Source organism: Triticum aestivum, chromosome 3B, assembly GCF_018294505.1.
Source record: "Triticum aestivum cultivar Chinese Spring chromosome 3B, IWGSC CS RefSeq v2.1, whole genome shotgun sequence".
Classification (NCBI taxonomy): Eukaryota; Viridiplantae; Streptophyta; class Magnoliopsida; order Poales; family Poaceae; genus Triticum; species Triticum aestivum.
This window is the reverse complement of record NC_057801.1, coordinates 511,791,605-511,812,198: the sequence shown is the minus strand read 5'-3', so window position 1 is coordinate 511,812,198 and position 20,594 is coordinate 511,791,605. Positions and strand designations below refer to the sequence as shown.

At 51.4% G+C, this 20,594-nt stretch overlaps 1 protein-coding gene across 6 annotated transcripts; it reads right to left on the bottom strand.

Moving 5' to 3' along the window:
• Positions 1 to 14,044: 14,044 nt before the first annotated feature.
• Positions 14,045 to 17,137, bottom strand: LOC123070645 (histone-lysine N-methyltransferase, H3 lysine-9 specific SUVH4). Of its 6 annotated transcripts, XR_006433871.1 has the most exons (7): positions 16,760 to 16,970; positions 16,331 to 16,674; positions 15,409 to 15,465; positions 15,059 to 15,291; positions 14,641 to 14,732; positions 14,458 to 14,547; positions 14,045 to 14,348 (listed from the first exon to the last, which is right to left on the bottom strand). XR_006433871.1 is itself a non-coding variant. In XM_044493930.1 (5 exons), exons 1-4 carry the CDS (start codon positions 15,479 to 15,481, stop codon positions 14,541 to 14,543), a joined length of 405 nt encoding a protein of 134 aa, XP_044349865.1. In that variant the 5' UTR covers positions 15,482 to 16,323; the 3' UTR covers positions 14,045 to 14,348; positions 14,458 to 14,540. The 6 variants fall into 6 exon arrangements, 2 of the variants coding, with proteins under 2 accessions (XP_044349865.1, XP_044349866.1); XR_006433869.1 differs by having other exon boundaries at positions 14,641 to 14,967; positions 16,331 to 17,137; XR_006433872.1 differs by having other exon boundaries at positions 14,641 to 14,947; positions 16,331 to 17,136.
• Between the last annotated feature and the right edge of the window lie 3,457 nt (positions 17,138 to 20,594).

Genomic DNA, 20,594 nt, shown 5'->3' with positions numbered 1-20,594 from the left:
TGGAGTCCCGCACTCTTCCATCTTCTTTTTTCTTTAGCTTCTGCCCTTCCGCTCCCCCCATCCACCATGGAGAGAGGGGATCCTGGCTCTTCAACGGTGGCGGCGAGGGTCGCTGCTCGACAACACACCCTCCCTTCCCCTTTACCCGCGGTGGCAGAGCTAGTCGCGAGGGGAAGGGGGAGGGGGCAAGGCCGCGGACGAGGCCGCGGATGAGGTCGAGGCGCTCAGGGAAGAGGAGAACGGGGCGGCGCGCCGGTCCTGCCTCCGCCAGTAGTTCCTCCCCCCATGGAGGGCCATGTTGGAGATGACCCTTGCAAGTTCTTCGTCAGGCTGCGTCGGCCTCGTCGTCGTCTTCGTTTCCCGACCCCATTCGTGAGCGAGATGGAGCTGGATCCGCCAGAGTCCTTGCAGTTGCACATGAGGGGTTGTTGGATCAGCGATACACGAGCTCGCGCCGACTTCCCAGCCCCTCACATGATGTATCTTGGCCGAGGGTGGAAGACGTTCTCTCATATCCATCGCTTGACGGCGGGGCTTACCCTCCATTTCAAGCTGATGGAGGGCGGCCTCCTCTCCGTCAAGGTCTTTGGGTGCTTCGGGACTCGGGTGAGGTGCTGCATGGAGAGCTCTTCTAATAGCGAAGATTCTTCCTCGGGTGGGAGTGATGAGGAGGACAGCGGCAGCAACGACGAGGGTAGCGGGCGGCAGGATGACGGGTCCGACTAGGTGTCGGGTGTCACTCCGCATGGCACCGGCGATCCCATCATCCGTGTCGCCGGCTTCCTGAACTTCTTGGGGTCGTCTCCTTGGGTGGCTGGCGTTGGGAGGCTGCGGAAGAGGAAGAGGGCGGGCGGCAAGGCCGTCAAATCGGAGTACGCGGGCACCGATGCCTTCGACGCGTGCTGACATCCTACCGCCTCGTCTTCGAGCTCTGCTTCCGGCGCCGCCATCACCATCCAGCCTTCGGACGGTCACCGAGATGTTCTCTTGGTGCCTCCTGCCACCCGTAGTTTGCCTAGGCGCTCCCTCTTGCCCTTTTCGCCTCTTTGACCTGCCTCCTGAGGAGAGGGACAAGAAAGGGATTACGGGCACCTTATTTCTTTTTAATATGTAAGCCTTTAGGCTCTAGCTGAATTTAAAACTTGTAATCCCCACTATTCATGTTTTTCATTCCCTATGGGCCGTACCTGAGTGGAATGTTTTTAATGAAAAAGGGGATGCTTGCCGGGTCATTTGTTTGCGGGTAGAACCCACCATGAGGAATAAATCCTTGATATCCTTAAGATAAAAATTTCCTTGCCCGGCAACAGGCCCTGCCGTCTTCCCACTTCGCTCGTCCTTTCTCACGCTTTCGGCGGAGGCAGGGATGAGGTGGGTTCAGGCTCCTCGTTTCATTCTTTTGCTGCCGCGACTACGACCAAACCTGGCCCCAGGAACGAGCCCTAGGGCCTAGAGTTTTTAGGGGAGCATGGTAGTTTTGGAAAAAATGAGGTTTCACATCCCTCAGTCCATGGGGGAATACATGATAAGGGACGAAGAACTTATCTGAAGCTGTAGCCCCCGGCAACTCTAGTTTGCCGTGGGCCAATCTTTGTACTCGCAGCCCCCGGCAACACTAGCTTGCCGGGGTTTAGGTGCCAGTCTGTTCCTCTTTTCTTTCTCATCCCCAAGTGATCCGACAAGGATATCTGTGAGTCCTGCGAACCAAAGAAGACAAAAGATTGGCAAAGAGACGCACACTCAACCTCTAAGCTAGGGGTTAGTCACCGCTAAGCATTATCAACCCTAACCAAGGATGAGACTTGACCTAGCATGCATGCTATAACTTAGGGCGCCAGCGCTTCATTTATTTATGCTTAGGGTCTGCGCCTGGCTTTGTACAAAGGGTTACATGCATCATCGGCAATGCTTGTACAAAAGGTGGCTTGCCGGGGGGCCCGGCAAGCCGCGCCTCACGGGTAAAACTTGCGAAGATGCTCAATGTTCCAGGAGTTACTCATCGGAACAGCATCTTCGGTCTTTAGGCGGACTGCGCCAGGCCTGGTGACTCGTATTACCCGATAAGGGCCTTCCCACTTTGGCGTCAACTTGTTGGAATTCTTGGCCAATTGAACGCGCCGAAGGACAAGGTCGCCTTCCTCAAGGCTCCGGGCATGAACCTTGCGGCTATGGTAGTGGCGCAAGGCTTGCTGGTAGCGTGCTGCTCTTACAGTCGCCCGAAGACGATCTTCCTCAAGGAGCACCGCGTCATCTTGCCGCAGTAGCTCTTGCTCAAGCTCGTTATAAGCGAGCACTCGAGGTGACCCATATATGAGTTCAGTGGGGAGAACTGCTTCCGCCCTGTATACCAGGGCAAAAGGTGTCTGGCCGGTGGCTCGATTTGGCGTCGTCCTGATCGACCAAAGAACCGTTGGCAACTCATCAATCCAGTGCCTTCCACTCTTATGCAGCCCGTCAAAGGTCTTGGTCTTCAAGCCTCGCAGTACTTCAACATTTGCCCTCTCAGCTTGACCATTGCTTCGTGGGTGAGCGACGGAAGCAAAACAGATTCTGCTGCCGAGGTCTTGGATATATTGCATGAAGGTGCGGCTTGTGAACTGGGTGCCGTTGTCGGTGATAACCCTGTTAGGTACGCCAAAACGGCACACCAGTCCCTTGAAGAACTTGACGGCTGACTGGGCTGTGACCTTCCTTACTGCCTCCACCTCTGGCCACTTTGTGAACTTTTCGATTGCAATGTACAAGTACTCAAAGCCCCCGACAGCGTGGGGGAAAGGGCCCAGTATGTCGAGCCCCCGGACCGAGAAGGGCCAGGAGAGAGGAATGGTTTGAAGGGCTTGGGCTGGCTGATGGAGCTTCTTTGAATGGAACTGACACGCTTCACACCTGGTGATGAGTGTTGTCGCATCCTGGAGGGCAGTGGGCCAGAAGAAACCTTGCCGGAATGCCTTGCCGGCAAGGGCCCTTGACCCAATGTGGGATCCACAGATGCCTCCGTGTATCTCCGCCAACAGCTCCAGTCCTTTCTCTCGAGGGATACACTTCAATTTCACACCGTTCGGCCTCTTTCTGTACAGGACGTCATCGACGAACTGGTACATGATAGAGTGACGGGCTACTTTCTCCGCTTCTTCCTGCTCCTCAGGAAGTTTCCCCTGTTTGGAGGAATCAGACGGTATGTTGTGCCCATGCTGGAGCCTGGGGCTCGACGGCGAGGGCTAAAGGCATTTCCTCCACTATAGGAACGACTGTCTCGACGGCGAGAGCTTGACGCTCCGCTGGAGCCAGTCGTCCCGTGGCAGGCTCAGTACCCTCGGCAACATCCTTGTCGGCTGCTCTAGGGAGCTCGGCAGGGAAGTACTTGCCGGGCCCTGATTTCCTCCTCTTATTCTGCTCTGTTGATGGATCAACGGATGGCTGAGTTAGCTGAAGCACAAAGGTACCTGGTTCCACAGGTAGCTTGAGGGCAGCACATTTGGACAGGTAATCGGCAATATCGTTCTCTGCTCAGGGAACGTGTTCAGCCCGTATACCGTCGAAACGCTCTTCCAGCTTTCTCACTTCATCGACGTAGGCCTTCATCAACGGGCTCTGGTAATCCTTGTTGACTTGCTTGACGACGAGCTGCGAGTCCCCCCTGACAATGAGTTTCTTGATTCCGAGGTCCGCCGCGATTCTAAGACCATCACGAAGCCCTTCGGACTCTGTTGTATTGTTGGTTGACACCTCCCTAGGGAAGTGCATCTGGACCACGTACTTGAGGTGCTCTCCAGTGAGCGAGACAAGCAGTACGCTAGCCCTGGCGCCTTGTAAGGAGAAAGCTCCATCAAAGTACATGACCCAATCACAACTTGCCCCTTTGCCGGGGAGAGCATTCTCTTGAGCTTCTTCGCCAAGCGTTGCGGTCCATTCTGCAATGAACTCCACTAGGACTCGACTCTGAATTGTCGAGGTGCTTTCAAACTTGAGACCAAAGCTGGATAGTTCCAGTGCCCATTCCACAATCCTTCCCGTCGCATCCGGATTGTGCAATATCTGCTGCAGAGGGAAGCGAGTGACGACAGTGATTTCGTGTGCCTGGAAGTAGTGGCGCAGCTTCCTCGAGGCCATAAGAAGGCCGAAGAGCAATTTCTGCACGCCGGAGTACCTCGATCTAGCCCCCTGCAGGAGGGAACTAACAAAGTAGACCGGGTGCTGCACCATTTTCTTCTTCGGCGGCACGTCAACTGGCTGCGTCATCTCTGCATTGGTGGTGTCGGGCTCTGCCGCTGCCATATCCTCGTCGTTGACCTCTCTCTGTGTCACCAGCGCGGCGCTGACCACCTGGTCTGTCGCCGCCAGGTATAGCAGCAATGACTCCTGTGGCCTGGGCGCGACTAGTATTGGCGTGGAGGAGAGGTACTTCTTCAAATCTTGCAATGCTGCATCGGCTTCTGGCGTCCACTCCATCGGGCCCGCCTTTTTCAGGATCTTGAAAAAGGGAAGGGCGCGCTCGGCAGACTTGGAAATGAACCTGCCCATGGCGGCGACGCAACCAGCAAGCCGACGCACATCCTTGATTCGCTTGGGTGCTTTAATCTGCTCTATAGCTTTGATTTTGTCCGGGTTGGCCTCTATCCCACGTTGTGACACCAAGAACCCGAGAAGCTTGCCGGACGGGACGCCAAAGACGCACTTCTCAGGGTTCAGCTTGAGATTGATCTTGCGCAGGTTTGCAAAATGTTTCTTGCAAATCTGGTATGAGGGTTGCCCTGTCCTTGGTTTTGACCACTATGTCATCCATGTAAGCCTCCATATTTCTATGGAGCTGGGGTTCAAAACCAATCTGGGCCGCCCTCGCAAACGTCGAGGCAGCACTCTTCAACCCGAAAGGCATTCGCATGAAACAATACATACCACATGGGGTGATGAATGTTGTTTTCTCTTCGTCTTATCTTGTCATGAAGATCTGGTGGTAGCCGGAGTAGGCGTCGAGGAATGATAGCAGATCACACCCAGCCGTGGAGTTAACAATCTGGTCGATGCGTGGCAACGGGAAGGGGTCCTTAGGGCAAGCCTTATTGATATCTGTGTAATCAATACACAGTCTCCACTTCCCATTCGCCTTGCGCACCACGACTGGATTGGCCAATCACGTTGGATGGAGCACCCCCCTTACCGAACCCGCTGCTTGCAGTTTCCGGATCTCTTCGGTAATGAACTTGTCGTTCCAAAGCTTGCTTTCTGACCTTCTGCTTGACGGGCCATGCATGAGGACAGACAGCAAGGTGGTGCTCAATCACCTCCCTGGGAACACTGGGGATGTCGGAAGCTTGCCATGCAAACACATCGACATTCGCCCGTAGGAAGGTGACGAGCGCGTCTTCCTATTTGCCGTCAAGGGCAGAGCTTATGGTAAAAGCTCCTCTCGTGCCGTCCTCATTGACAGAGACCTTCTTGGTTCCTGGTGATACGGCCCTGGGCTTCTTGTTCCCGCCGGTAGAGTTCTCTGGCACGCCCTCGACGACAGCGCTACACTCCGAAGAGGTGCGCTTGCCGGAGTGGGTGTCCGAGGTCTCACCGGTCTTCTTCTTCTTCTTCCCTCCCGGGGTTCCGGCGGCAGGAGCAGGTGCCCTAGCGGCGGCAGCTGCTGCAACTGCTTGCTGGTATAGTTGGTCGGCGCAAACCAACGCATCTTTCTTGTCGGAGGGGATGGTGATGATCGTCATAGGTCCAGGCATCTTCAGGGTGTTGTAGGCGTAGTGTGACGCCGCCATGAACTTGGCCAGCACTGGGCGGCCGAGGATCCTATTGTAGGGCAAGGGGATCCTGGCAACATCGAACACGATCCTCTCCGTCCTGAAGTTGAGGTTGCTTCTAAAGGTCAAGGGAAGCGTGACCTTTCCCTTGGGTTGGCTTCTTCCCAGCTTGACCCCCTGAAACGTGCCCGTCTCTTCGAGGTCTCCATCAGGAATCTGTAGTTTCTCGATCACGGCAGGCGAGATCAAGTTCAGACCAGCCCCGCCATCGACTAGCATCTTCATCTCCTTGAGGTTACGTTTCGTTGGTGAAACCAACAATGGCAAGCACCCGACCGCAGTAGTGCGATCAGGGTGGTCCTCAGTGTTGAAAATGATAGGTGTGCTGGACCACTTCAGCGGCCTTTGGGCATCAAACGACGGCTCTGTTGCTGTAATCTCTCACGCCCACTGTTTAAACCGGCAGTGAGAAGTATGCAGCGAGGCGCCGCTGTCGATGCACATGGCCTCTGTAGCTTTCTGAAACTCTTGGTCGCCGGATTCGTCGTCCTCTTCGTGATCGTCGCGTTCTGGCTTTCTGTCACGGCCCCGGGCGGGCCTCTCCTGTTGCTTATCCTTGCCGTGACTGCCCGCCTAGCCGTCATGCTTCTTGCCGGACCCCTCAGCACCATCTGGGCCCTTCTCCTTGTCCCGCCTCTCATACTCAGCCCTCTGCTTTTCAGCGAGGAGCTCAACCTGTCAGCAGTCCTGGAGAGCATGGCCCTTGGTGCAATGGATCTTGCAGTATCGCTTGTCGGAGTTTCCCGGCTTCTCGGCAGCCGCCAAGGCCTGCCATGCGACGCACCCGGCAACCTCCTTGCCGGGGTCATCTGCCTTGGTTTTCTTGGTGGAGTCGGTGTCTTCGGATCCCTCGACGGCAAGCACGGCTTTTCCTTTGCGCTTCCTGTTGCGGCGCCGGCCTTTCTTCGCCGGGGCAGCAGTATCCTCATCTGAAGAGTCGGTTTCTACGCCGGCATCTTCGTCGGGGTACTTCCTTCCCTCTTCGGCTCGGGCACATTTGTTGGCAAGAACATAGAGTTCTGCCACATCCCTCACCTTGTTCATTGCCAGCTCTTCGCGCATCTTGCAGTTACGCACGTTCTGGTGGAACGCGCTGATGATGGCATCGGGGTGAACATCAGGGATATTGTACTGTACCCCGCTGAACCTCTAAATATACTTACGGAGACTCTCGCCTCCCTTCTGGGGAATGACGTGCAGGTCGCTTGCCTGGCCATGGGCTTGGTGGCCTCCAGTAAAGGCGCCCACGAACTCATGGCACAAATCCGACCAGGAGGAAATAGAGTCTACCGGCAAGTGCATCAACCATGACATGGCATTGGGTTTAAGAGCCAACGGAAAGTAATTCGCAAGCACCTTATCGTCGCGGGCTCCGGCAGCTTGCATCGCGATGGTGTAGACGCTGAGGAACTCGGACGGATGGGTCTTGCCACTGTACTTCTCGCCCACGTCAGGTTTGAAGGTGCGGTGAGTGGGCCACTGGAACTGCCGCAGCTCACCGGTAAAAGCCGGACAGCCTACCTCGTAAGGTAGGCCTCCAGGGCTCCCCGGTGCTGGGTGGCTCATAGCAGGCCCTGCTCGCCTATCTGATTGGTGGCGTGCCCCGCGCCGGCGCTCGATAGTGGTTCGAGCGTCTTCATGTTCTCGTTCCCGAAGAACTTGGCGCTGGTCACAGTGGGCCCGCGGGTCGGACGATGCTACGGAGATCTCGTCGCCCGTGACATCGCGACGGGCTGGCGTCCGAGGTACCGGACGAGGAGGAGGCGAGTGCACCGTGGTCGCGGCGCCGCCGGCCCTTCTGCCACTTGTGCGTGGGACTCCGTCGGAGCATCGACCTGGGGGCTCCACCGGGCTCGGTTCGTCTTTGTTGGCCACCGCAACAAGACTTCGGATAATGGCTCTCCATTCATCGAGTTTCCCCGCGATGGGAGGGAAATCAAGGAGCAATTGCGCGTGTGCCAGGGCTTCTGCTGGTGTTGGGGGCAGCGAAACCTGCATGGATCGCGACGCACTTCGACTTCTGACTATGTCAGAAGGAGTTCTATCACGACCCCGCGGTCGCATGCCATCTTCACCAGCGCCTCGGCGGGTGGGCAGGTCTTCTAAATCCCGGGAGCGGCGCTCGGGGCTCTTTCCGCGGCGATGCCTGGGGTCTTCGGCGTGATCACGCCGTTCGTCGCGTGCCGCTTGAGAAGAGCGCGCCGCCGGTGTCAACGTGGGGGTCTTGGAAGCCCTCGCGTCGCCTTTGGGCGGGGTGGCAGCGACCCTGGAAGGCCCCGCGCCACCCGCGGAGGGCCTGGCTCCGTCTTTGGATTTGGCGGCGTGTTGCCCGTTACCAGGCGCATGAACATCGCCGCCTCCCAAACTTCGGTTGCTGGGACGGTGTTGGTGTTCGCGAACGGTGCCCCGGGTCCTTTCTGCGACCGGTCCGCTGCTCGCCCGCGTCGGGACGGAATGCCCAGCCCCCGACGGTCCAACTGCCGCCGTCATCTTCTTCTTGGGTGCCATGACGATGAAGAAGCGTCGAACTAACTGCTAGAGCCGATTATCACAACTGCGCCCCCTACCTGGCGCGCCAAAGATGTCGGTGCGAGGACGACACCTATGGGATCACGAGAATCCCTACTACGGTTGCGAGGTGCGGGGTTGTGAGAAGGGCAGATCAAACAGGTAGCACACGGATTCTTTATCCAGGTTCGGGCCGCGAGGATGCGTAAAACCCTACTCCTGCTTTGGTGATTTGTTTATCTGTGTTCCTGAGCTAGCAATGGGGCGTGAAGAGCTCCAAAAAGCCGAATCCCCCTACCTGGCACGCCAAAGATGTCGGTGCGAGGACGACACCAATGGGATCACGAGAATCCCTACTACGGTTGCGAGGCGCGGGGTTGTGAGAAGGGCGGATCAAACAGGTAGCACACGGATTCTTTATCCAGGTTCGGGCCGCGAGGATGCGTAAAACCCTACTCATGCTTTGGTGATTTGTTTATCTGTGTTCCTGGGCTAGCAATGGGGTGTGAAGAGCTCCAAAAAGCCGAATCCCCCTCCTAGTCGCCCTGGGCCTCCTTTTATAGGGAAAGGGGCCGCCACAGTGGCACACGGGAGGTGGAAAGGGCACAGTGATACGAGTTTATCCCTCGCATTACGTGACAAGGCGCATTTAATGCGTCGTGCTTAGGTGTCCCTACTTTATCGGGGGCGGGGGAGAGCCCAGTCTTGTTCGTCGCTGATCGCGTCGACACGCGCCCTGGCCAGCGGTGCCTGCGGTGCCATGTAGGCAGGCAGGTAGCTGAGGTGGCACAGCGGTGGGCCTCCACGAGGATCTGCTTGCCGCCATGCAGGTGCTTGCCCAACTGGTTGGGTCAGCAGCCGCATGCGAACGGCGGTGGAGGGTTTGGAATTGGTGTGGGCCTGACGGTGGCCCTACGGGTGCCTTTAGCAAGGACCTCGCCGTAGCCCCGGCAAGAGTCTTGCCAGGGCCCTGGCAAGGGTCTTGCCGTGGCCCCGGAAAGGGTCTTTCCGCGGCGCCTGCTATCATCCCCGACAAGGCTCCTGCCGGGGGTCTTGTGGTCCTCCTTGGCTGGGATCCCGCCAGGGGTCGTCATCTTCTATAGTGTGAATTTGATCTTGAATGTCTTCACAAAGATCTGCATGCCACCACGGGAATGTCTCCCGAATCCTTGCCCCATGGGGGCAGTGGACTCAAGGGTGATTCGCTCCATAGGTGTGGGGCGAGCTGCCACAGCAAGGGCCTTGCCGGGTTCGCTAAAACCGCCCCCCGACAAGGATCTTGCCGGGGGAGTCCGCTTCGTCCCCTTTGCTCTTTGTGGTCTTGGTCTTGGCGTCGTTCTGCTCTTTCCGAGCTTCGGTCTTACCTTGGCTTACCTCCCTTGCCTTGCTTGGCGTGGTGGCGTCCATGGCTCGAACTGCCCGTGCACAGTTATAGGGGTACGAAAAGTGTACCCCTCTTTTTGTACACCGACATCGGCGGTCAGATATCCGACATCCCTAAGCTTCGCAATGTCCTCCTTTTGAATCGAGGAGGCCACCCACTGGCCTTGAGGGTTGGATCCGGACATATTGAAGGATCTGGGGTGTTGGAGCTTAGGTCTCCAGTGTTAGAACTCGATGTGCGAGAAGGCGCGAGGGAGGTGGATAAGAGGCATAGGCCTCGGCCCCTTTTATAAAGGGGGTGAATATCAAGAGTCCTTAGGGTGTCTGCTGGAGGTTTACCTGACGGAACACGGAGTCATACCAATGGTCGTCATGGGGCAACGCACGCCCGCATTAATGGAAGATCCCGTAATAAGAGGAACACGATCTCTGCCTCGACGGGACGTGCCAATAAAACCGCCTCGCAGCGCGAGTCGAGGTGGGGCGAGAAGCACCGGTTCGTGTTGAACTAGGCCACGATGCAAAGGCATGACGTACGAAGATTGCCAGCGGATCAGATTTATGCTATGTTCCCTACAATGGTGTGTAAGTATCCTCTCGTGGATCCGGACACGATCTAAGTGTTCGATAATTACTTTGGAGTATTCGGAGATGGAACCCGCCCTGCAATGCCGAAGCCAAGACTGCGCGCCGGACTCATCGTCATTGAAGCCTGGTTCAGGGGCTACTGAGGGAGTCCTGGATAAGGGGGTATCCAGACAGCCGGACTATGTACATCATTCATACTATTGAAGCGTGAAGATACAAGACTCAAGACTTCGTCCCGTGTCCGGATGGGACTCTCCTTGGCGTGAAGGCAAGCTTGGCGATCCGGATGTTGTATTTCCTTCCTTGTAACCGACTCCATGTAAACCCTAACCCTCTCCGGTGTCTATACAAACCGGAGAGGTTGGTCCTTACAAGGCCGATCACAATTACAATCATACCATCATAGGCTAGCTTCAAGGGTTTAGCCTCTACGATCTCGTGGTAGATCTACTCTTGTACTACTCATATCTTCAATATTAATCAAGCAGGAAGTAGGGTTTTACCTCCATCGAGAGGGCCCAAACCTGGGTAAGCATTGTGTCCCTTGCTTCCTGTTACCATCAGCCTAGACGCACAGATCGGGGCCCCCTACCCGAGATCCACCGGTTTTGACACCGACACCGGTCCACGCGTATTTATTTGAATCCGGCTCCGTGGGCGGCGTGGGCGTGGGCGTGAGCGCCAGTGTTTGCTCGAGCTCGGCCTTTGGCTCGAGCAGAGGTGGGGCATAGGCGCAGTCCCCTGTTGCGAACAGCGCGAGGGCCTCCTCCAAGCCGCCCCAACGCATATCCTCCTCGCGTTGGCTCTCCTCCAAGGCGCACTGGAGCACCGCCTCTAATGCGGAGTTGTAGGCCGCCTCCTCCTCCGGCGCCACCTTCGGTGGCGACGGCACAAACCCAAGGTTAAGATGCATGTCATCGCGGCAGGCCACCTCGTGCTCCGTGTCGAACCAAGCCTTCCAGTTGGGGGAGTCTGGCGCGTAGGCAGCGCAGCGCCGCTACTCTAGCATCAGGAGAGTGTGGCACTTGCACAGCTCCTCCGTGTGCACCCATGACGACCGTGGCACCGCCGACACCGGGATGCGGTGCGGGTCAAGGTTCCAGCCATGCGGGAGGTCAACACCGGCCACGACAGCGGCTGGCGGTAATGCTAGTGCCAACACGCTTGGTGCATCGGGATGTATAGTTGGTCCCGTGGCCGGCAACAACTAGCCACACGCAGATCCATCGTGTAGGTTGATCGGGCGATGCACGGGACCCATGGCTAGCGTTTGCGCTGTCGCCGGCAAGGGGAGTGAGCGTGGCCAAATGTGGACGGGGAGGAGAAGTGGATGAGCCTCCCCCCCACACACACACCCACACCGCGTATGCTTGCATTAGGAAGGACGAGAACGTTGGGGGCTTCCAGACACTGCCATGCGGGCTCGGGTTAGGTCGATGCAATGGCTATGGCCGTGTGGGGTAGTTGTGCGGCTGACACGCGCACCCAAGGCAGATACCGAGCGGACGCCCAGCGTGTCCGTCTCGTGTCAGTGTGGACGTAAATTTGGGCCGCAAATGCGTCCAGACAAACAGCGAGCGGACAACTTTTGGGTTTGGTTCATCGCGTAGGGCCAATACTTTCATCCGTTTGAACGCAAACGAACACGCACGTAGAACTTAGGTCGGCTCTTGGAGTTGCTCTAATTATATCAAACAGCTGCTTGTTGCACGGGATTAATTGACGTCAAGAGCTCTTTGCTGCTTGCTCATGTGTTGATGTCTACTTCAAATTGATGGCTTGGTTCAGTTAGAGCAAATGGGTTTAGCCCAAAGTTTTAAAATGTTTTTTGCTGGATTCACCTGGAGTATTTGCTTTGTATAAATTTGGATTGTGTTGGTAAGTTTTATTAGTTTGCAAGGTCTAGGTCTTAAACCTTTTCCTAGCCGGCTTGCCTGTTCGTTCATGAGCAGTGTTGGTTCAATTTCTTTATTTGTTCTGAAGTTTTGTCGAATGTTGAATGGCGGATCTAAACATTATTATTTTTTGAATACTTTTGCTGAAAATTTTGTTTTTTACTTGTTCGTGTCATATCTTTTAAGATATTAAACTCTCTAGGGATGTTGGCTCTTAGTCCATCAGCGTTTTGGGAAGCTGGCGGGCCCATCTATAAAAGAGTGGATCGCTCATACGTGATTTGCATGGGTCCACTCCCAGACGAACGTAACACTCATATAATGATTTTTGTGTTACATATGAGAATATCACAACCACCCACAAAACAATTTAGTTCACCTCACAGATAGATATTGCATCTATCTATCAAGAGCGAAGTCAACAAAAAATGAAAATTATCGGTGCAACTAAAAGTCATTTTTTTTGCAAGTAACTAAAAGTCATCCTAACTCATGTGAAACACGCAACGAAGCCAGCAACCATAATATCATGTCGAACAAAAAGGAAGGCTTAACTCATGTCTAAACGATGGCGTGGCAAAGCACGCGTCACCCTCTAGTAGTTGGTTGAAACTTGAGCAAATTCAAATCCCATCGTCGTCCGGCGCAAGCGTACGTACCAATTATTCCCTCTCTCCCGTGCTCGTTGATTATTCATTCCCTTCGCATGGGGGAGCCGGCCTCACGCGATCAATGTGATACTCGTGCGGTTCGCCGAGCTCCCGGCGCGCGCTGCACCAGAAACTATTGCTCTCTTTGACAAAAAAAGCTATTGCTCTCTTTGAATCTAGATAGATGCGCTTGCGTGCAATGTGACAAACCTCGAGACGCACTTACCTTCATTTCGCTGGACCATCTTTGAAGTATGACCTTGACCAACTAGAAGTTACTAGAAGTCCAACTAGTTCTGTGTCGCCCCTCGATCCAAGATTAACTTTTTACTAGTAAGCTTGCACGTGCAACGCACGTCTCGACCAATCCATTTTTTAGAGATACATCTACTTCCAATCAAATACACCTTGCCTACATGTCTCTCATACTACCATATTCTTATAGTTCTTAACAAGCATGAATGTCGGGACCTTGCCTACATGTCTCTCATACTACCATATTCTTATAGTTCTTAACAAGCATGAATGTCGGGACCTTGCCTACATGTCTCTCATACTACCATATTCTTATACTCCCTCTGTACCGAAATACATGTCGCTGGAGTAGCTGAAGTTTAGCTACTCCAGCGACATGTATTTCGGTACAGAGGGAGTAGTTCTTAACAAGCATGAATGTCGGGTTTGGCAACGTCAGATGCCAAGAATGCACTCATACATTTTAAAGGCAATATTATTTCTAACTAAACATCATGCGTGATTGTTGGCTCTTTTAACTTGGAGATGAATTCATGTGGATCATCTTGCAGACCATGACCATCCATCACTTTGTTTTGCTACAATTCCAGTATGTACAAGTACAACACCATTCAGCAGGATCTTTTTCTATTTTTTGAAAAGATTCCTTTATAGTTTATTTCAAACTGAAAAGGATCTTTATCCATTTTCTGAAAAGATTCATGTATAGATCATCTTGTACATGCACAGAACAGAAGTAAAAGACAAGTTGGGAGTTGTGCATTTCAAACTGAAAATGATCTTTATCTATTTTATGAAAAGATTCCTTCATAGTTGTTTTTATTGGTCAGTAAAAGTAGGAAGACAAAGATTATGGTGGAAGTTCTTTTTTCTCTTTCTTGTGGACTGCAGGAGTGATAAAATGGTTTCTTTTGTTTATAAGTGTACTTTATAAATCATGACACTGTTTTCCTTGCTGAAAACCATGTGTGCGAAGTAGGACAGTTTTATAACATGAGCAATAGCATCAGCAAGGAAAGTAATATGTAATTACAGAGGTTTGAACCCATAAATATCCTCTAAAAATCCATATTCCAACGAACTGTCATTGTCTTGCTCTCCTTCCTGTAGTATTTATAGTTCTTTTCAAGGTAAGCTTCACTAAATAGTTGAGAAACTTGCAGGTTTCATTCAAGAGAAAACTCGAGACATGTTTTTCTATGCATTGATCTATCAATGATGTTGACAGCAAGGAATAGTGTTTCACCTAGTAGCTCAAGCTTGTATTGCACCTGCATTGGACAATGAAACATTGGTTTTGTAAGAAATTTATTACATTCCAGAGAATACTAAGTTAAGACTACTTTGCCGAATCCATGGAGCATCGAATGGAATACTTACCTCAGTCAACCAGTCAATGGGAATACTACGCCTTTTCTCATTGATATCAGTTTGGTGTGTCATGTAGGTGGGGGCCTCACAACTCAACTCCTACAGCACAGAGAATTTTGCAATGAGATTATTATTGTCGTACCAGGTCAGAACTCTGTAAATAACTCGACAGGGTTTCAAGCAGATAATTACCTTGGTCTGTCTGTAGAAGTTGTAATTTCAGCGACATATTCGGCAATTGTGAGGGAGTTCCTGACATCGCAGTTGTCGACGTTAGGTGCTACCTGGTAATAAAAAGAACAAATATGCTGAAATATGAACAGAGGTACATCAAAAGCAGGATGCTGACCATGTAAATGTCTAAAGATCGATTAAATCTTCCATCAACTTATATGAACCAGTTGTTCACAAAATGTCATGCCATCGTGACCCACAGGCATGTCACCCAGACAAACTTCATTTACGAACTATACTTAGCGTGTCCAGCATGCCGTCTACCCTACACACAAAAATAACGCGCTTCTTTCGCTAATAATTAGCGTGACTGCAGGAGAGAAGCTATATAGTTTTTCCTGTAGAAATTGTTGAGATGCAACAAAAATCAATTCACCTGAAGTGGAAGTACCGTGTCGGCAGCAAAAAGCATCACCTTTTCTAGCTTGATGTCGTGGTGATTGGTTAGGACACACTGGGCAAAGAGGTTAGGGTTGCAGCTGTGGTTTATGAACCTTGCGAAACTTCCAACGGATCCAGCATCGATGCAGTACTCCGGTGCCGATGGTGCCTCGGAATTGTTCTCAACATGAAGTGATGGCATATGCATATCAGACCCTGACCTTTTCTCTACAAGAGTGGAAACAAATCATTTACAAACACCCATTTTTCAGAGACAAACTAAGAAACCGAGCAATGAGACAAATGATGCGTAAGAAATAAAAGCTTGAAGTGAAATATTAGTACCTCCAGTCCTCGGCAATGCACCAACATACTCACAGATTGCAGCGCCAGGGAGGATGGCTACACATATCATCATTAAGTAAAAAAAATCTGAATGTAATTATAAAAATCTGAATCTGAATGTGACCACCTATGATGAAACAAAAAACTGCTAGGAATCATGGAACAGAACAACGAACAACATTGATTCTGCCACAAATCGAACTCATTGAATGCTGTAATCTGTGGGTGTAACTGTAGAAACCAATTAAATTCGACTAATATAGGCTTTAAGCAAAAAAAACATAGGAACTAACACCATGTTATCAGTACTACATTGTGCAGAATTTTTACTTATTTAATATTCAATTATCTACTTGGCAGTAATCTATGATGGCTATCAAGAATCCATCCATAATATAGAAAAGCATCACCTGTATAAGAAACAAATAAAGCTAAAAAATCAAGTTCCTCTTGCAAACTTTGTCCACCACCAGCACAGGGTTCGGCATGGAGGGGGCGGCTGGGTTGGCTGGGGAAGTGGGCGGATGCTAAGCGAGGCGGAAACTTGAGGGAAGGTGCTTGCCGACCAGATGCCATCCAACAACTGCTAATTGGCCACCTCAAAATCGTGCGCAGCGGTGACGCTATCCCTCTAGCATCTGGACGATATATTGGGTAGCTGGCCATGGTTAACTTCAGAGGTGCAGTTGTTGGTCATGCTAAAGAAAATGCAACGGGTGTTGTAGGCTTGCGAACACACAAAACTTCCTATGATAAAATTCAGTTTCGAACCTAATAGATATGAGCTTTAAACTGAGATATCAACAGCTCTCAGCAGGTGAAATCGGGCCTTCCAACGAAACACAGCCCAAATTTCAATCTGAACAAAATCAAGGAAAATTTGAATGGGGAAAATTTTAAGATCAGAAGCAAACCTACCCACCTGGATGGTTCACGCGAGCGGGCAGTGGCGCATGGTGGTGCAAATGGCGACAGAGCTACTGGAGGATGGGGCACCGTGGAAAAAGACTCGACTGCCGAGGGCGCGTCGGGCAAGACACGACCACTTCGCCAGGAAGCACGCAATCCTGCATGCTGAGCAGGTCCAATCACCGGTGAGCCCGCAAGTGGTGGACGCTGAGAGGAAGAAACCCCATCTGCGGACGTCCCTTGGAAACGAACGGCAGCGGGGCAGATCCGGTCATCGCCGTCGTCGATCTGGTCGGGAGGAAGACTGGCAGTCGCGAGGGAGGGACCAGCGGAGCTTTGGTCCATGGCCATGGCGTTCTGCATCGTGGGAACGAAGAGAGAGGAGAGATTAGTGAGGAGAGGGGGAGAGAAGGGAGGAGGAGGGGAGTTGGGCACGGCTGACCGGCATAGGAGGTCGGCGGCGGCTTGCAGGAGCACGACCATCGACCGGAGACGGGGTCGACGCGGGGGCGGATCAGTGGGAAGCGCACGGCAGGAGGGGAAGGAAGGAGCGCTCAAGTTTCTCTATCTGGCGCCTAGAGAAAGAAGTCACGATCCAAAAAACAGGAGCTGCGGGCGAGGCCGCCGGGATTGGGTGACACGAAGCGCTTCCACGATTGGCAGACGACGGCGTCTGCTCGGCAGAACATTGCATCCGAGACGTTGATCTGAATGACAAATCTTTGGCGTAATATAGACCGTGGGATGTATTTAAGTTAATCTGATCAGAAGGTCCTGGTTATCCTGTGTACGGTTTGTTGTGTGGCTTTAGGGAAATTTATGTTTGCTCTTTTAATAGTAGTATAGATCCTTCTCGCCGGCTTGACCGCCCAAACCCAAAGAGTCGGAGCAAGTCGACCACCAGTGGGCCACTTGCGTTCACTCTTTGCACGCAGCACCCTTTCGTTCGGCGCACGGTGACCAAGCTGCCGGAAAGCCACTACTCCACTTGCACCAGTGGACTCGAACCCTTTTTTTGTATTTTCGCTGGGGAGAGAATTCCTCACCTGAATTGTATTCATTTGCCAGCCTATAAGGCTTTGTAGCTTGTCGCAAAATAAGTTCAAAGTGAACCAGAGGTATAGTGATACATGTGAGAAGAGATAAAACAAAACAACACAACACACCGTCACACACAGCAGGGGAGAACAAAGAGGGAAAGCACAACACAACATAACACAACAAAGAGCACCGCAGATGTAATCGAACGGCATCGGCTAGCCAAGACTAAACCATGAAATTGCACCGTCGACGTAATCAAAAGGCTCAACGCAAACGAGACTGCACAACGCCGCGACACCACCTGTGTCACGGGGCACATTCGAAGGGTCATGCGAGGCCGAGATGACGCCACGACACATGTGTGCCACCGACATAGACGAGGGGCATCGCCTAGCAGACCAAACCACGACACTGCAACCTGAACAACTACAGTTAGGGCCCGTTCGAAAATCCACCAGCTCCTAGAATCTGCGGAGTGGTTGTTGGCTCACTCCAAAATTTTGAGCTACAGCTCGGTCCGCTCCCGGAGCGGAGCGGGGAGCAGAGTGAAACCGAACATGCCTTTAATATGGGATCGAGAGAGTATAAAAAATGACAATAAGTTTTCTCTCCACCAAGCTATATGAAATAAAAGTGACAACTCGGCAAACTTAAAATGACAATTAGTGTGTATTTTTTATTGGCAAGCTATATACAAAATAAAAATGTCAACTCAGGCATAATAAAAAACAGACAACTACAATGTAGAAAAAGGTTAGCAAGTTAGTTTAATGTGGTCACTAAGTGGCTCATAATTCGACAACTAAGTGATAGTAAATCTAACAACTATTGATGGAAACAAAAATCACCGAAACATGTCACATGGGATCTAATTTTGAAGATCTTGTCATGAGGAAGCTAACGGTGAAAGTGGATAGTCATTTGGATTTACGGTTTAGAAAATAAATTTTTTTAAATTTTCAAAATTAGAGGAATCTTTGACTGATGTAATGACGTACCCAAATGATAACGCTCACACGTGTGACAGTTTTGTAACTCGCCCACACGCGTGGATCACCGTCCAGTCGAGTTCGCATGAATCTTGACACATTGAGGCAAAATTTGCATGCCACGTAGGACATGGCTGGTGTGTGGGCGTTGGAGAATTCGTCCACACGCCCGCAGCACGCGGTTTGCCAGCTGCGCTGTGTGGGCGAATTAGTTTCTGCCCTCATAGTCACCACCCAGTCCACGCGCGTGTGGGCAGACTGCTTTTGGCCCACACGAGACTCGTATGTTGTTGGATGGCAACTACAGTTACGCGTACGTGGCAACTAGGTAAACACACATGACAACTATAATTCGTTGCTAGACGGCAACTGTAGTTGCGCGTACGTGACAACCAGATAAACACATATGACCACTGTGATTAACCATACATGGCAATTATGGTTGGTCCACACGTGACAACTAGGTAAACACACATGGCAACTACTGTTTGACTATATGTGGCAAGTAGGCAATCACACACGGCAACTATGGTTTGATTACACGCGGCAACTACCATAAATTAGACTTGACAACTATAGTTAACCAAAACAAATAGAGTTGACATGCTTTTACAACTATATTTGCCATTTCGAATAACTACATCTGCCATCCCGAATGTCAACTAAATCGTCATCCCGCGGGTACCTAATGTAGCTGTGTCAGGACGTATGGGCATTTTTGCTTCATGCCACACGCGCCTGGTGAAGGTGAGTAGTACTTATTGTGCGTGTGGCACGAAGTAGCTGCACCCACACATGTGAATAATTCTAATGTTCGCCCACGCACAGCCCGTGTGGGCTGCCTCCTGCTCAAGCCACACACAATGTGTGGGCGGATGTGTAGTGTGCCGTACGTGTGGGCGTTATCAGGACCCATGACGTATTGATTTGCATGCATGTGAGAGCCCTGCATGGAAAGACCCTGGGGCGGCGCTGATGTATAATGACGTCCATCCGTTTTTGGTCCAAAATTAGGCAGGATGCTACTCGTTTTTCAATGCAGCTAGCTTTGCCTTTGCGTCGATCTAGGTTGATGAAGCAGGCCGTACGGCTGAAAGTCTCATATTACATACAGATACATTCATTTGAGCAGCAATTAATGTGAGACGAATGAAGTATTTTGGACCAGGAACAATGTTAGTTTGGATTTCACCGAGTTTAAGCGGAGTCTAATTCTCCAGACATGTTAAAATTTTGCATGAAACAAACGAGTTGGTGGCCTGGTGGGATGCGGCTTCGGTGATATTTACAGAATTTATTACATTTGTTCATCAATTAAAAATGTCATTTTAAATCATTGCTTTCGTTCGGCTAATTAAGTGGCCCATGCGCTAGCAAATTTTTATTTCTTCTAGTGTGTCTTTTTTTGTGGGGGCGTTGTTTCTAGTGTTTGGAGTGATGGACCACCAGACTGTTTGGTTCATAAACTCATAGACAATGTAAGGCTGGCCATAGTGGGGTGACATAACCGGTAACATGCACTTGGGATTAGCAAACATGCTTATGTGGCACACAATTAAAAAAAAGAGGGTTAGAGTAACATAGGTAGATATCGTATCATGTTAAATGATATGCTACTTTGTGTCATGCATGGCAATAAATATGATCACCTATGATACTACTTTATGATACTATGTACTATGGAGGTAGTATCATACACTAGTATCATATGCATGATACTAGTACTCCGTTCCTAAATATAAGTCTTTGTAGGTATTTCACTATGGATCACATACGGATGTATATAGATGCATTTTGTGTGTAGATTCATTCCTTTTGCTCCGTATGTGGTCCATAGTGTAATCTCTTCAAAGACTTATATTTAGGAACGGAGGGAGTATATGATAGGCCGAAATCACTATTCTGACCCTTTCAAACTTTGTCACAAAATGAACTCGACGTGAAAGTATTTCACGATCTGACCCTTTTAGCAACGCCACAGCCCGCGGCGTTTCTGCCCAACATAGAAACACCGACGTAGCTAGCGTTTCTGACCAAGAAGAAACGCCGAGGTAGCTAGCGTTGCGGACCAGGAAAGAAACGCCAAAGGCGCTGGCGTTGCTGCCCATCATTGAAACGCCAAGGGACCATGGCGTTGCTGCCCTCTTTGGTCATAATTAATTAACCTTATTAGTTGGGCTGTTCATCCACATTTCACATGAACATAGAGAAGGGCAGCAACGCCATGGTCATTGGCGTCTCAATGAT

What these genes read in the sequence shown, in the direction of transcription:
- LOC123070645 (XM_044493930.1), bottom strand. Translation starts at nt 15,481, where the DNA reads ATGATGATATGTGTAGCCATCCTCCCTGGCGCTGCAATCTGTGAGTAT. An exon ending in TGCATTGCCGAGGACTGGAG is followed by an intron (nt 15,292 to 15,408) that starts GTACTAATATTT and finishes CCACTCTTGTAG; the next exon opens with AGAAAAGGTCAGGGTCTGAT. An exon ending in ACACGGTACTTCCACTTCAG is followed by an intron (nt 14,733 to 15,058) that starts GTGAATTGATTT and finishes TTTTATTACCAG; the next exon opens with GTAGCACCTAACGTCGACAA.